This window comes from Aythya fuligula, chromosome 3, assembly GCF_009819795.1.
Source record: "Aythya fuligula isolate bAytFul2 chromosome 3, bAytFul2.pri, whole genome shotgun sequence".
NCBI lineage: Eukaryota > Metazoa > Chordata > Aves > Anseriformes > Anatidae > Aythya > Aythya fuligula.
Genome location: NC_045561.1, coordinates 86,022,581 through 86,040,112, shown reverse-complemented (window position 1 = coordinate 86,040,112; position 17,532 = coordinate 86,022,581). Strand labels below are relative to the sequence as shown.

The following is a 17,532-nucleotide window of genomic DNA, read 5'->3' as shown; positions in this document are numbered from 1 at the left end:
GCAGTTCCAGGAGAACTGCTGTCTTGCTTTAATCCTGTTTCAATCAGAATTGAAAGCTACATCCACAGGAAAATACTACAGGAGTTGAACAAATACAAACCTGAGCAGAGCACTAAGAAAGCTGAGTCATCCTACTGCCATTTTGGGCAAAGAATAGCTATTTACTCAGAATCTTACAGAGCCAGAAAGTTACAATGATACAGTTTGATGTCCGCGTTGTGTTTTTTTACAGCATTCTCCAGTTTTCATTCCTTGTTTTTTAACCTATTACACATTCTGCCCCTTCACCAAGCAGATTTTTCCCTTTGGTACATTTTTCCACAGAAATGAAGCCAGTGTCCAAACTGGCTGTATGAGACTCCGATAACTGAACAGCATTGTGTTGCCCTTGAAACTATGGAATAATGGAGCTATTCCAAATCTACTGTCACATGTTCTGTCCTCCTGCCTTTTAATGAACAAAGCTGAAACCTGTTTTCCAGACTTGCAAAGGATCAGACCTCAGAAACAAATCAAAAAGGAAGTAGGGCTAGGCCCCTTAAACATGCATAAGAATAAACTGATACCAATAAATGCATTTATATAAAGTATCTCACCTTCTTCTCCACTAACCAATTCACCCAGCTGTTCATCAACACCAGAGCACACCTGCAAGATGATTTCATTTTGTATATCTACAATTCCATCAAAATTAGCCACATTGAAGACGTGTTTCAGTGAAGGCTGAGATGCAATTAGCTTGAGTTCTTTTGCATCTGCTGCTTTGATTCCTGGAAGACACAATAGTCAGGACCATAAGAGGCCATTAAATACCATAAGAGGCCATTAAATACAGCCATCTACAAATGTACTAATAAAGTATCAGAATACCCTGGGAGTAAAGCTGAGTTTAATTCAGTTCTGTCTTCTGTCATTATCAATAACAAAACTACTAAATAAGTTAATGCAATGAAGCAATATACTCCATTTTCAACATGAGAAAATAATGTGATACCTTCAGTAAGGCTAAGGGTCATTGGCATTTGCAAACCCTCTTAGTCATCAGATTGAGTTCCTATCAATTAATACAACTATTATGTTCCACTCTGGAGGTTACAAATAGCACATTTCAAGGCACACAGATGTGGAAACAGTGGTATAGCAAAACTTTAAACCCAGAATTTGTAAAACATGTCCCTTACTGCTTTAGAAATGCTAATCACTTAATCATTAAAAAAAAACTCAACATACCCAAAGAAAAGACTTCAACTCCTATGTTGCGAAGCTCTCTTGCAGGAATTTCAACTTCATCTTGAGCTTTTCCATCCGTAATGACAATTGCTACTTTGGGAAAGCCTTTTCTTGCTCCAGCAGACTCAGTGAAGGTGTTTTTAACCAAGTAATCAATAGCCTCACCTGAAAACAACACAAGTTGTGCTCTTATTATGCGCAAATGAATCAGGATTTAAAGCAAATTTCTCATAAAAAGTAAAATGCTTCATAAACACTTGAGAAATCTGTACCTGTCATTGTGTTGCCACCTTTGTAAGGTATCCTTTTAATTGCATCAATAAGATCACTTCTTCTGAAATACTGATTTAAATTGAATTCTGTTCTTGTATCTGAACTGTACTGAACAACTCCAACTCTTGTCTTTTCTTCCCCAATGTCAAAAGCTGATATGAGGGCAACCATGAAGTCCAGAATATATCTGAAGTTATTTCTCCCTACACTCCATGAACCATCTACCAGGAAAACTAAATCTGTTGTTGCACTTATGGAGCATCCTGGAACACACACACAAACAAACAAACAAACAAACGAACAAAACAAAACAAAAAAAAAAGGAGGCAACAAAAAACTTTGTCAGCAGATGAACAGTTTCATTCTTACAAATCAGTGAGAAATGTCTGACAGAAACCTAGTAGATAAAAGTCAAAATCAACAGATATTGAATAGACTCATATTCTTATCTGGAATATCTTATTTGAGGAAGCGTTATTCACCTAGGTGAACACAGATAAGAGCCTTTTAGCTGCCATTACCAAAAGGGAACTGTTACTTACAAATTCAGTTTTGAGACACCTCTCATTCTATTCCACAAGATCTGTTTTCCTACAGCAGATGACAACTCAGATATAAAACTTTTTGAAATAGTTTGATGTTATGGGAACATATACATTTGTTACCACTTCTGTTTTCCATCTTTATCTCCCCATAGTAATTGCAGTTTCTTCTGCAATTCCCTTGTATCCATAAGATGATGACCTTTATTGATAGGACTAAGACACTTGTGGATTTCCTTAATTAGTTGTATGACATTTTAGGTTTCAGAACCAACTCTGCAGGTCATCCTTTCAGTGTAGCTACAAATTCCTTCCATCTTCCAAAGTTTTCTTAAGTCTGGACAACTTTAAAAGTTAACTTTATTGCTAAGTAACAAAGGTAAGCAGCTTAACTTTATAGGGCCCTTGATCCAGATCTAAATTATCTCTAAAACATCAGATAAACTGAAAGAAAAAACATCTTACTTTGTAATTGAGTCTCAACCTTCTTTTCTTCTGGTATCCCTGGACCACCTGTCTGAACTGCACAAAGCACAACATAGGCAGAATTAATGGAGGAAATTAGGATAATTTTTTAACATCAAAGAAAAGTGTGTAAAGAATTAGGGACACAAATCTGACAAGCCTCAGAACATGAATACATGAATACAAGTTATGAATACATCCCCTGTAATTGTAAAATTGATGACATAGCTTTCAGGGCAACACAAAATACAGAAACTAGAATAACTAGGAGTCCTCTGTACAAGTACATCTCTAGGTAATAGATGAAATACCCCTCTCTAACACATTGGGAAACTCATCATAAGTAATTTTCCTGTGGTTGTTTGTATAGTCTGAGACATGTGAAAAAATGTGTCATAAAATACAGTCTGCTGTGTTTAATTCACAGTTATTAAATATAAATGATTGAAAAAATCTTCACAGAAATCCAGTCCAATTCATTTCTTAACTGAGGTCAATGACAGTCTTCCCTTTGAATGCAGATGCAGTTGATAGGAAGTAGGTCTATGTCAGCTAAACATAGCTTTGCAGTAGTCTTCTGCAAAGACCTCTGTATGAGTTGTATACCCATGCTACATGCTACTCTCCTCTTATCTCTGCTCTTGCAATAAATTACGCTCAATTAAAAAAAAAAAAAAAAAAAAAAAATCGGTTGAAGAACTGGAACAAAGCCAAAAAAGCCTAAAAAAGCCCTGGCAGCCAAGAGAGCAAACCACATTTTGGGATGCATTGAATTCAGTGTAGCCAGCCAGTCAAAAGAAGTAATTCTCCTGCTGTATTTAACATTGCTGCAACTTTACCTTGAATACCTGTGCAGATCAGGGCTTCACAATGTAAAAGGGCTGTTAAGATATTTGAAAGCATCCAGAGGATGGCCACAAAGCTGGAAAAAGGGCTAGAAGGACCTATGAGGAGAGGCTGAGGACACTTGGATTGACTAGCCTGGAGAAAATAAGGCTGAGAGGCAACCTCATTGCTCTCTGCAATCTCCTGAGGAGGGGAGTGGAGAGGGAGGTGCCAGTCTCCACTTCTTGGTAACCAATGACAGGACACATGGGAATGGCACAAAGCTGTGCTGGGGTGGTTTGGACTGGACGTTATGAATAGATTCATCACCATGAAGGTGGTCAAGCAGGTTTCCTAGAGAGATGATTAATGCCCCATGCCTGTCAACGTTCAAGAGACATTTGGATAATGACCTCAGTAATATGCTTTAACTTTTGGTTAGTCTTGAAGTGGTCAGGTGATTTGGACTACATGATCTATGCAGGTCCCTTCCAAATGAACTATTCTATTCTATTCTATTCTATTCTATTCTATTCTATTCTATTCTATTCTATTCTATTCTATTCTATTCTCTCTGTTACATGTACTTACTTGTCAGTTGGCCAAAAACAGGTAGACTCTCCTCCCTCTCATCATATGAAGCTATTGATACAACATACTCTATATCAGGTATAAGATCTGATAAGACAGTTTGGGTAGTGCTAGGTGAAAGAGTAAATTCTTTAGTTGGTCCATCTGCAATAAATATATAAAACGGTTAATGCAGTACTTAAATCCAGTAATATCAATGACAAGTTGATCATAAAACAACCAAAAAATGCAACAAAGAATAATATAGCTAAATATCAAGTGACAATTTTAGAATGATATGATTTTTTTTCCTGAAATATTTTGAAACATGAAACTTCTATGTAACCTGTTTCAATACTGAAAAAATTACAGCAGTATTTAATAAATTTCAGGAAATTTGAAACTTAAAATGCACATACCAAATGTACTATAATTTAACAAATCATGATCCAGTTCTGGTCTAGTATCAGATTTACACTGATTATTTCTCAAAGCTATATAAAATAATGGATGTCTTACACAACCATTATTATGTCCATGTTATGGAAGTTAGATGACATCACTTCATCACTACCTGACATATGCAATATCTCCCTTGGGAGAAGTACTTGTAAGAAGTACAATGCAATTTCCTAACTTTAAGGTAAAAGCACAGAAGAGCAGAGTGAGGATTTTACCTTCTTGTTCCTTGCCAAGGAAAAGAAAACAAAGCTTACTATCTGCAGTTCCCAAAAGGTAAATGCTGAGGTAAAAAAAAAAAAAATCTAACTTGGGACAGTCATAAACTTCAGAAAGATGTCAATAGCGGTTCTCATACCTAACTAGATACAAGTAAAAATGAACCCAGCTTTTACAAAACTAAGTAACAAAATTTTATAGAACTCACCGTTTGTAGGAACAACAGTTATCCTGTAACCCACTATTTCATCTGGTGGCCTTTTCCATGACATTTGAACATTATGTTCATCTATAATTGTAAAATTCAAGTCTGACGGTGGATTAACTGCAAAAGATTTATACCAGGTGGATGTTTAAAAGTTTGAACAAGCTTTGGCAAATGAATAAATAAAATAATGTTGAGCAAAGCTTACTAAACTTGTCTTTGCATAAATTTGTTTCCAACAAATATAAAGAGATATGTTGTTGGAAAAAGAGTAAAATAAAAGCCGACAAAATATGACAAAACATCAAAGAGTATACGCATTACAGAGGACAGCACAGAACATATGTTTCTTGAGTTGCCAAGACATTCAAGAATGGCCAGCAAAATCAAGCACAATAGAAAACACATTTGGATACATGTACAATGAGTTCACAGATAATCACCACATATGCAAACATTTCACATAACAATTAAAGGAAATTTTTGTACATGCTGGGTGCAATGTCAAGCATGCCAAATCACAACCTGCTTACAATACCATGAGATCATTTAGAACATTGAGGACACAGCACTCTTCTTAATTAGACATCAAAGAATTGATCAGCTTTTGAGTGTAGTCTCTGCACAGCCATATTTCTTATCAATTTCACTGATTCTAGAAACTTGGCAGAGAAAAAATATATATATTTTAAGAATACGGGGAAAGATTGGGCATTTAATGTTCAGTAAAACAATTTCTGTTAGGGTCTAGATAGGAATATACATGTAAAATGTATATCAGTAATAATGATAGACTGATGTATCATTTTATTTCAAAATAAGGAAAGCTCCACCCCTTGGTTCCTAGGAGCCACTAAAGAGACATACTTTGCATATGGCTGCAAAGAATGGAGGAATTAAGGGGTGAATATATGGGGTTAGTAATAGTTGGAATTTGCTGAAATATTTGAGCTGATGTGAAAGCTCACAAAAAATAAGGTTCTACCTGTTTACACCAGATTGCTGTACAAATTCAAAGGTGTAAACTGATGTTTTCATGTTCCCTTTGCAGCAGGTGTACCCATACTAGTAGTGGCATTTTGACACAAAATGCCAGTATGGTTCCATACATCACAATGGTTAATTATGAAAAGACAACATCAAAGTATACTTATGGACATTTATTTTACAGAATCTATAGAAAACAGCAAAGAGGGTACCAGTGATCTGAACAAATGACTGCAAATAAAACTTATAGGAGCTGATGACAGAAGTAACTGAACAGTACAGGAAGAAATAGTTTACATACGCTATTTTGCAGCATCATGCATATGTAAATGAAATGTTGATTATTATTTTTTTAGCTTCCCACAATGGACAAAAGCCTCCATGTACAAGGTTCATTACACAAAGACGTTTCATAAATATTTTATAATGATATTCTCTTTGTAAATTTGTCATGCTTATTCATGCAATATTTTACTGACTCACTGTCAGTGCATGGTAGGTGTATTATATATTATTGTTTAAATAGGTCTACAAAGTAAGATTAGATTCAGCCATACTTTCCTTTACTTCTGCAGACCATTTTGCAGGCATACTTAATAGACAGACCTTTCACGCTTTCATGGGAGATCTCCATCATAACTCAAATAAGACTTTTGTTTTGGTTTTGAGCATAATTTAAAGAGCAGATCAAGAAATAAATGCTAGAACATATAAAACTTATGAAAAGACACTGTCCAATTGCAATAAGTAACATTGAACTCCAAAAATGGAAACAAGTTTTGTAGGAGGTTTTGGTTTTATTTCTTTTAATTTACTGTCATTTCCAACCATAGGATAATATGGCTTTGAAATACTGATACAGTAGTATTGAAGTAATTGTTATTTTTCCTATTGTCCATACACAGGCAGTGAGATTAGACTATTAACCTGCATGCACATTTTATTCATCATTCAGTTTATGAGTATCACAATGCTAGAGACAGCGGAGTAGTTACTTAGTATCAAAATCATGCAACACATGTTAATAGTAAAATACATTTAGGTAATAAGAATATCATTATAAAATATTGTTTCAGTAGCAATGGCTCAGGACAAATTTAATGCAAAGGCAGAGACAACTGACCTGAGCATGCTTTTAAAAAAATTCAGTACATGGAAAAAATAGCGCCACCAACCTTGCAAGTAAATTGGCATGTTGCAGCAGAGACTTTAGGCTTTAACTGCTGAAGGACAGCAGCAGCCCAACTTGTTGATATCCAAATGACCGGATTCCAGATAAACTGAAAAACTGACTGTGAGGAAAAGTCTTGAACATTTTAAAGGATTTTAATCTGCTTTATGAAAATTCAGATGTGGATCTCGACAGTTAAAAAGAGTAATACATTGATACATAATGAACGTATCCATTCACCCAGGTATTCACAGTCTTTTAGAACAATGGTGTCGCAGAGGACCTCAGAAAGTCCCCTTGCCCATCCCATGGTCAAGACAAAATCAGCTATCCCATGTCACTCCTGACATGGTTGCTCAGATCATTCTTAAAGACCTCCAACATGGGCAAAACTATTGGATTCCTTCAGAAATCCTCCAGTGCCTCACTCCCCTTATCACCGACACCTAAGCTCAGTCTTTGTTGCTGCAGTTTAAATCCATTCATTCTCAGCAGATGGCCTGTGATGGGCCATCAAACTAAAGCACTGAGTGTTTCTCCCATGGAAATGTGAAAACGAACTCTGCTTGAGTGAAGAAATGCAAATTTGGATCCAGTGTCATCAAAATGTCTTCTGAGTGGCTCATGAGCTTTTGGTACTCCAAGAGAACCTCCAAAACATCCACCAGCCTGCATGTGGAGCAAATCTCACCCATGTGAAACTGGCTGCAGGACCAAGACCAAACCATGGTCATGTGACTGAGAGAAGCAAGGTGATCAGAAGTACAGCAAAATATTTAGATGATAAAAACCTTATCACCACCATCAAGAGGGCAACTGGTACTCCACCAGTTCTCCAAGAAATTCTTCTTCCAGAACGGAACTCACCACTGGAAAAACAAGACAGCTGCAATATGTAATCAGACCAGACCTGGTTCTGGTGGGAGTTTGTCCCATTGCAGGGACAAACCTTAAAACTCCACTCAACAGAGGCTAAGCTTTATTCAAGCAAGCAGTTTTGATGTAAGACTATTTGCCTAAGTGAAGCTGCACATCCGCGTCCAGTGCCATGACAGTGCTGATCAGTCTGGCCCCGTGAGTATCAAAATCCAGGACAAACCTCTCATTGACTCGTCAAGGTACAGGATCATGATTGTAATGTGATGATACTTCAGTGTTCCCTTCATACATACAAATGTATGGCTCCCCTACAGGTTTCCATTGTCATGAAAACTTAACTTGCTGTATAATGTCAATTTTTAATGTTTACACCGTGTTAATTTCCACCACTCTTAAAGCTATGATAGTTTCCTCCATTGTATATCCTGCTTTATGCACCACAAAAGAAAACAATAACAATATTTCATATTTCATAGACATATTTCATTCACTTTGTATTATATGCATATGTAATAACAGTATATTTTCATAAACAAAAAATATACAGCAAAGAATCTTTCAAATGTTATGTATGTCCTATGTTAGCTTGTATTACTTAACAGGTAATACAAACCAAATGTGTAAAAGTCTACAGCTTTTTAGAGATAAGACAATGTGACTGCTAGAGGATCCCAATGAATATCTTAACAAGTTAGATGAAAAATATAATCAGCAGATCAAGCAATTTAAATCCCGAACCAGTCTTAAAAGTAATATAATTTGGAAGTAGCTGCACTCCACAGTCCTTATGTGAAACAAATTTGTAATTGCATCACTGGAAAAGACTAACACTAATTAGTAAAATAAGATGTTAGCCCATGTTAAAATAGTACACAGGCCATGGTAGCTGAACAATAAGGCCATTTGCTCACACTGAGATAAGCCCCACCAAGTCTGGAAGAGGCCAAAACTCCTGATCTACTTTTTTCTTCCTATATTGGAGTGACACAGTTAACTAGATCACCAACCCAGACAAGCTCCTCTGAAGTCAATCTTGCCAGTCTGAGTGGGAGAAGGAATGACCTCTGGCCTAGCAATGTAGCAAAGAACAGCTTCTCAGCCTTGCTAGATATTCATTGCCAACAACACAGAAACATTGTCATCTGTACGGCTTCATTTCTTTTTATTTTATATGTATATGCAAAGTTTCTTCAAAATACGAGATATGTAGCTCACATAAGTGTATTTTGAAAGAAAAACAGCTAAATGTGTATACTTACATATATGAAGATGTATGCCACTAAGCATAGTTGCATATTTACATACGTACTCTGCATGCATGAATATTGACCAAATTCTAGGCATGTTTGTGCATATATATTTGCGTGCATGTGTGTATGTACATAGACATACACATACACTTTGCTTCTAATTCTAATTAGAATTAGGAAAAACAGGTAGTTACAGTCACCATCATGTATATACAAAGTGCACTTTCATGCTTCAGTCTACATGGTTCTGTCTTTAGGAATTCAAAAATCAACAGCTAATTTATCAAAAGATAGAAAACAGACATCAAAAGATAATAAACTAATGGTCCCACCAACCAGTTCCAAAGCTAATTAGGTGGATAACCTTCGAAGTTTCAACTATCCTGGGTTGTCTCTAAACCATTCCATGAAAAACTTTCTGATCCTCTGTACATAATGTGCTGCAATTATTTGTCACTTACTGTATTGAATGTCCTGGAGACAGATTCTTCACTTCACAAACCTTATCCTACACTACGTCCCATGCTTGGCTCAGTGATTCCCTCCTTCTCTATACCCTAGCAAACAGACTTTTCTAGGTCTGAACCAATTCCTGAAACATTTAAAAGTCAGAGCCACCACATGCTCAATGAGGTCACACAGAACCAATGATTTCTTTGTTACTTTTTTGGGCCTTTGAAAATCCCTTGATTTTAGCAAATGTCACACACTACACGAGCCACAACATGATAACAGCACTACCTTGAGATTATAACAAACAGGTTATTCGCGTACTTCTCTACTTGGCTTAACCATAACTAAAATTAAAATAATGAAAACATTCTCTTCTAGCAGAAGGACACAGATTTCCCCCTGGCTGCATGTGATCACAGATAGAAAAAAAATACTATGACAGAAAAAAATCTCGACACAAGGACATACGCCAAACACACTGCAGTATTGCAGTGCTGGACCAAAAGGGCAAGAAACAACTTAAATAAAGCATAAAATACAGCATCATACACGAGAAGTTTAAGGCCAGAGAGAGACATCAGAAGGACTGCAAATTAAAACAAGTACAACTTCATTGTAAAAGAAATGCACAGAAAAACAGAGCTTGAAAAGAGATTTGCTTTCTTGTCCAGGATAAATAAGCAACTTCCCCAGTAAAATGCTGTGAATGTATTCAGACTATAAGTTGATTTTACCCCCTCCACTGCCACAGTAAATGTCCAAACAGAAACCCCTGCTTTGCTGTATCTCTATAGAAAAGCTCTAACACCATTACTGCACTTCACTGCTGTGCCAACAGCAACAGAGCACTGCTCTCACGAAGGACTTGGAGAGCAGCTGTGATGCTGATGAAGAACCAGTTGCATCCTGGAGTATTTAGGAATGTGAACAGCAGTACCAGATAAACACCAGATCTGCTCCCAGGGGAGACAGAAAAAAAATGAAAGCTGAAAGAAGACAGAAGAACTTTGTTGTTGCTTCCCTCTGCTTTCATGCCACCTTCCCATCCCAGATCAACTTTGACCACATCATATGCTCTTCTCCCTTATCCCCCCTCTCACTTTGTCATCCCACCAAGCGTCTGCATATAGCTCAGGAAAAGAAAATTCATCTCCTGAGACTGCTATAGGGAGAATCAAAGGAATAAAAGAAGAAAAAAAAAAAAAAAAAAGGAGTAAAAAAAAAATGCACAGTCATACAACTGTACTAGCAGCCTGAGAGAGGACTGGTGGGAGAAGACTTTGTCACAGGGTGATGTGGAACTGGGAGGAATAGACAAAAGGGACAAACATCCATAGGAGAAAGTCAGTTCATCAGACAGGAGTTAAGCTGGAATGAGATCGGAACTATATTCAATGTACAAAATGACACAAAATTAAAGCACAAAGTTAAAACAGTGCAGAAAGATGGACAGCATTGTCAAAAAATAAAAATAATAAAAATAATAATAATTAAAAAAAAAAAAAAAAAAACACTACAAAAGGCTTTACAACAGCAGTTCTCACTAGAGCAAGTCTTAAGGTATTCCTAGTTTTGAATTTCTATTTTCAGCACCACTATTTCTCACTGCTCTTCCTGCTCAAGACACTTTCCTGTTCTCTACCTTGGAACCTTGGAGCTATGAGAATTTTCACTTAGAAAACCAATCTCTGTAAGTTATGCATTTTACTTAACACAGATTTCTGAAGCAGAGCAATGTCAGTCCTACCCAGGAGTGCTCCATAACTTACAAGATCAGCCTCTGTTCATTCTTCTACTGAACAATGGTGCGTGCTTCACAATGAAAGCTAAACGCACATGGCCAGCTTGACTGATGTATCTAGTTTCAATCTTACAAAATAACTATGTGCTTCTCCAATACATTTTTCTAGCTTTCATCAGCAGTACTCAAACTACAAGTGTTTTAATCCACAACACATCTAAATGAAACACCTTCACCCATATTTTTTGAAATAGTCCACTCCACAATCAACAATGTAGGACAACCGCAACATCACTCAAGCTCCAAACAAGCTCCCTCCTAAAACAGGCAAGAATGCACAAAAACATACACTCCCTTCTTCCATCAAAACCATGCACTTCATCTGTTTTCTCCAGCACAGTGGTCCTGCATTTGAAATGCAACTCTGAAATGACTTTAAATGACCTTTTTAGTTCTTCAGCCAACAACAACGTAGCGTGAGAGGGAGGCAGCAGGCTGATCCTCTCCTAGGGTGACCAGATGTTGTACTAGTAGCAGAAATGCTATACTTTCCAGAAAGCTGGTCTCCTTTATGCCTGCGTGACCCCATGCTAGCAGTTGAGCCGAGGGGGGAAACATCCCAGAGGCATCCCTGACACGCCATGCTTTTAGCAGCCATCAGCCAAGACAGCCAGGTCCAGACACAGACAATTGAGGCAGGCCACAATCAGAAAATTTCTTTCAGCCCGGTACAAAAAGAGGAGCAAGGGAAAAACTGAATTACCAGGCACTGGCTTCTGCTTTTCCCAGTTCAAACCCAGGGCGCACCCTATGATGGAGGTCCCAAAGGTCAGACAAGTCATTTCAACACAGGCTGTTCAACGCAGCCTCAGATCTTTTTACTTCTCCTGGCAGAGCCTGCTAACAGGACTGCTGTTACTGCAACCTGAGCCGTTCAGCCCACGCAGAGGTTACCTCACACTCGATGCTAATCCACCAGGGTGGCAGAGATGCCATGTCAAGAAGGCAAGACTGGCGCAGTGTGTCTCCCCAGGTCTTCAACCCACAGCAGGATGCTGCCTTGGGCTGACAGGCTGACAGGGACCTTAACCTCCAGCAAGACCAGGGGCCCATGAGGAGGAAGAGGAGGAGGAGGAGAAGAAGAAAAAGGCCACTTTGGGGATGACGGTGCCACACGTATGCCAGAGCTATAGGGCCCAGTGGCCACAGCAGTGCCTGGCCCGGGCCCAGACACCCTTTGGCGAACATCTCCCCAGGGACAACCCCCAGACCAGGGCCACCGCAGAGACCAAAGTGTCCCCAAGGAAGGGTCGGGCCACCCCAATGGCTCGGCCGGGGGTCGCCCCGCTGAGCAGGGGTGGCCAGGAGGTGAGGAGGCCAGCCCGAACATAACACACAGGCGCAGAGAGCCAGACTCTGTTGGAGTATTTTATTTCAGAGCTGCGGGTGGTTTTGGGTGGTGAGTTTCTCATTTCCTCTCTCATCACGACTAACCACAACTGCACAGCCCAGCAGAGCTCCAGCAGGCATGGGGCAGCAGCGTGGGCCCCAGCGGTGCCCAGGGCTCCTCGGGGTGCTGAATTTCCCCCGGGGTGGCCGCCAGCCCACAGGGCGGTGTGGACAGCACACCAGAGAGACAGAGAGAGGGAGCTACATTTCGGCTGACCAGCCGGGAGAAACAGAGCACAGAAGGAGCTGGGCAAGGAAGGAGAGGCGTTTCTCTGAAGGAGAGAAAGAGAGAAGGTGAAGGAGTGACACTCAAAAACAGGGAGGGAGAGAGTTGGCAGCTCGGGCCTGGTGGGAGGTTATCTCACAGGGGGGCACCCCGCGCGAAGGGGCAGGGGGTTCGGTTACCTTCAGCCTCGATGGAGGAGAGGAGGGCAGCTGCACACAGCACAGCCACCGCCGAGCACAGCACTGTCTTCATTTCTGACCTTTCGGCTCACAACAACATGAATGAATCTGCAGCAGTGGGGGGGAAAAAAGGGAAGAAAGAAGGACATCAGTCGCATGGATTAGAGGCTCGTGTGGGTGTATTCATGAAATATAAAAAAGATGAACCATGGATTTCACTTTGTTCCCTTATCCCCAGCCCCCACCCACGGGACCAGGTTAAAACCTCTAGACTTGAAAGTCGTCCAGAACTGTGACAGATCTGCATGACTAACTGGAGAGTCTAGTCTCACAATAATGTGCCTTTTGTTACTGATACTTTTCTAATCATGGTAAGTACACAGCTTTGACCTCGTTAGGGTTAATATGATTGGGGAAGCGCGGTGAAGATCCATGCCTCTGCACAGCAGGAGCCAGAAGGGAGCTCCATGACTTCATCGCCGAGTGTGATGATAGCTAATTCAGAGGTCATTTCTGCCTTGAATCAACCAAATGTCTCTTTCAGCTGGGGATTTCATTCGGCTTCTTTTTCATAACTGCTGAAGCACTTAGTTAGCTGGGTTTTAGTGGTCTCAAGGCATCTTGGAAACTGTAATAAAAGTTTTTTTGAGGCATTCTGCCTACAAATGTGCTATTCTTCATTTCTCGAAGGTATGAAATAGATTATACAGAAGTGTGTGTAACACAACTGAAACCTGACACGTCTGTCTAGCCATGATGTTTCAACATCTGATAATTCATTTACACATTCTGAGAGAAAATAGATTTAAAATACACTATAAAGAGCAGGCGGGCGAAAGAGTCTCACAAGCACTGCAGGTTGTCTAGCAAAATAGGTGGGATTAGGCAACTTTAATGGCTCGTAGTCACAAGCAGCTATATCTTTTTTACTCTCTATGCTCAAAGTCGTGTCAAACTGCTCCCGATTACTCCAGCAAAACTTCCAAACGATTTTTCTCCTATGTAAGGACCAGTATGTGTGGCCCTTATTACATATGCATATCAGTGTTTCCAAAGTTTGTTTGTTTTTTAGCTCGGGAAGTAGGGGAGGGGTAATTTGTTTGAATAAAGCCATAAATGCATCACATAACATACATCATAATTAGTCTGGAGGAAAGAGAACCCCACAAGCAATTAGGCAACAGATTTTATCATGAAGGTGCCAAGAGCAAAACAAAAGAAAAATACATAAATCATTAGCCATAAATCATAGCAGAAACAGCTGAAGGGGAAAATATTCTTCTGCCATCTAGAGAGCTAACCAGCAAGGCGCATTTAGCAGGCTACCAAAATCCAGGAATGCCTTTCCCGGTTATTGACACTGTGCTTAGCAGTCTTCTGCCGGTCGCCTGCCGGGCAGCTGGGTACACTTGCCTTAGCCAACTAATTATACTACACATAAAATTACCAAGAGCCCAACTAAAAACTAAGCAATCTAAGCAATCATTTCAGTCCAGTGATACAGTGGGGGAACCAAAGAGTAAAATTGACCGTAACGAGTTTCTGACACTAACACAAGGACCAAGGTTAGCATGAGCTTGCTCTGAAAGCTCCAAAATCTTCTCACCACCCTGCGTGGGAAACGGCTGTCCCTGAGTACAGTTTATGCATTCTGCAGTGAGTTTAAGGATCACTTAAACAATGCTTAAAAGGACTTTTGTCCTGGAAATCTTGTGTGGGCTTGGAGTGCCATCTTTTGATCCTCCAGAAGAACAACCAAAATTATTCATCTTGCAAAGGCATCTTGGAGTTCACCACCGCTGCAAGCCTACCGTTCCCAATCTACATTTTTCTTTCATGCAGCAAAACTTCTCAGCCAAAGCATTCACTAGAAACACCTCGTTCCCTTCTCTCAGAGATGTGTGAAAGAAAGCCTGGAAGTGCTGGAGGAGAGGTCCTTGAGCTGGCTCAACAGGGACAAAAGCAACCGTAGGAGCATGACTAAAGGCTTCATCTTAAGAAACCACTTTCAAATAAAATAAATAAAAAGCAACACCAGTAGCAGTCCAACCTCACACCAGTTCAGACTACCAAAGGTAAAGAATTTTACAGACCGTGCAGCGAGCAACATTTACCGCTTCCGAGCCGGCAGCAAGACCCTAGAGGACACAGGCAAGCAAACAGACGGGAAAACCCCACGGGCTACCAAAGCCACCAGCCCTGGGAAGGGGCGCAAGAAGGAGAGGGAGCTGCGGGCACCGGGGCAGAGCGCCGGGCTCCAGCCAAAGCCAAAGACACCGCCTCCCCCGGCATTTCGGGACGGGGCCGAGGGGACGGGGTCCCCCGCGTCCCTCCAGGCTGCCAGCAGCCCCCGGCCCCCGCTGTGCCCCCTTCCAGCCTTCCTCCATCACCGCCACCCTCAGCCTATGGAGCATCGCCCGCGCGGTGCACATGGAGCGGCGGCGGAGGGGGGCGGCCGGGGAAGGATGGGGGGTCCCCGCTGCCGGGCAGGCACAGACCTTCGGGGCCGGCTGCGGGGTGCCGGGGAGGCTCGTCCCGCGGTGCCCGCAGCCGTCGGAGCCGGAGGAAAGGAGGAGGAGGAAAGGATGAAGCTCCGGGGGCACCTGGTGGAGGGAGCGGCGCGTAGCAGCGGCGGCTCGCTCGGCGTAGCTCCCGGCCGGCGTGCGGGGTCCGTCGGGGAAGACTTGCCTCCTCCAAGTGGGAAGAGCCTCTTCTCAATCTGCTCCTTAATAGAGGGCTGTTCCCAACGCTCAATTTACCCTCGTAAGCGGTTACGAAACTGCAGGGAAGGTGGACTGCTGCCACCGGATGATATATGCGCCGCTCTGCTCCAGCGAGGGAAGGGGATCCGCTGCTGGAAACTGGCGCATACCTCCGCGCATTCCTGCGGCATGAGGCGGCCGGGCGCCGCGGCAGCGCGCCCGGGGGCAGGGGCCCGGCCCGCCGCCCCCTCCCTGCCCCGCTCCGGCCGAGCGGTGGAAAAACTGAGTCCCGGGGGGGGATAGGAACGGGGAGGGGGTCCCACAGTGACCCTCCCGACCCGCTGTGTAACCAGCGACAGATATATGTTAACACCTCCCAACCCTTCCCCCCCGACGTGTTTCGCCTGGGGGGCGAGCCCTTGCCCCTTGCCCCTAAATGATGGGAGCCTCGAGCTCAAAGCGCACCCCTCGAAGGCAGGCAGCCCCCCTGGGCTCCCGGGGGTCGCACCGCGGGTGGGGACACGAAGGGAGGGGGACATCAAGAGGGGGGATACAGGACATACAGGACACGTAGACCCCTGCTGGGGGCTCGCTCCCGCACCCCTTGGAAGAAGGAAAACCGATAAACCACGGGGATCTCCGCGCTCACCCCTTGGGGACGAAGGGAAAAGGGGGCGAGAACGCGGTCGAGGGACGCGGGGTGCTGCCCCCCTGCCCCATACGCCTCCCACCCTATATGCCCCATACGCCCCCCGCCCTATACACCCCATACGCCGCGGGGCTGCGCCATTCGCGGTGCGGCGGCGCCTCCTGGCGGCACGGCGCGGGCACGGCGCTGCAGGTGCGGGAGCGGGGCGGCGGGACGATGATAAAACCAATTAATAGGATAGTAATTACTAGGATTGTAAATAAAATCATTGAATAAAATAATTATCATTATCCTAAATACAAGCAATTCATATATATATGTGTATATATATATATACAATTCACCTGGAAAACAAAATGATAAAAGCTGCAGAAAGGGGCAGATGAAGGTGGAGGGGAGAAATCTTGCAAAACTGAGGAGCACCAACACCTCTGGGAGGTCTGTTTGGAAGAGGCCTGTAAGATTTCAGCAGCGTGTTGGCCCCCGTCAGCTTTTTGCACGCACGTGAAGCTCCGAGCAGTCAGGACAGGGTCCAGCTGGGGTGGAAGTGCCCGTTAGCGGAGATTGATAGTGTGCTGGAGGAAGGCTCCCGGGCCCTTTTCCGCAGGACTGGGAGATCAAGGACGTGTCGACGGAAGGACGTGTCCCTCCTGAGCTGAATTCAGCTGTCTTCATCTCTGCGGCAGTCCTGCCATCTGCATGCGGACCCACATGCTGAAAAGAAAGTGATAACCAGAAGACGTGCGCTGACATTTCCAGACACTTTGGAAGTGAGTCAGCTGCTCTTAGGGACATGCCACGGCTTCAGCTGTCTGGTATTGATAAAATGTGCTTCCCAAAAGCAGCATCTCCTTCACCGATAAACTGTCAGATGCTCTTGACCTATTGACCCTCTTGCCCAGCTGTTGAGTTGGATTTTTTCCTTCAGCATTTTGGCATAAGGAATTTAATTTCTTCCTATCCAGATCTGATATACGGAAAGGCAGTATTTCTAAGAAATTCATTTTGAGTTTTTAATTTTAATTTCATTTCCTGAGCAAGCATGCCAAGAACACCAA

General features: G+C 42.2%; 1 protein-coding gene across 1 annotated transcript in view; it reads right to left on the bottom strand.

Moving 5' to 3' along the window:
* COL12A1 (collagen type XII alpha 1 chain) overlaps positions 1–15,918 on the bottom strand; it is a 97,286-nt gene extending 81,368 nt beyond the window's left edge. The window contains 8 exon segments of the mRNA XM_032185721.1: positions 597–770; positions 1,231–1,395; positions 1,503–1,766; positions 2,511–2,567; positions 3,927–4,070; positions 4,792–4,908; positions 13,124–13,231; positions 15,727–15,918. Of these exon segments, the coding sequence (XP_032041612.1) occupies positions 597–770; positions 1,231–1,395; positions 1,503–1,766; positions 2,511–2,567; positions 3,927–4,070; positions 4,792–4,908; positions 13,124–13,196 (994 nt within the window). The 5' untranslated portion in view covers positions 13,197–13,231; positions 15,727–15,918.
* Between the last annotated feature and the right edge of the window lie 1,614 nt (positions 15,919–17,532).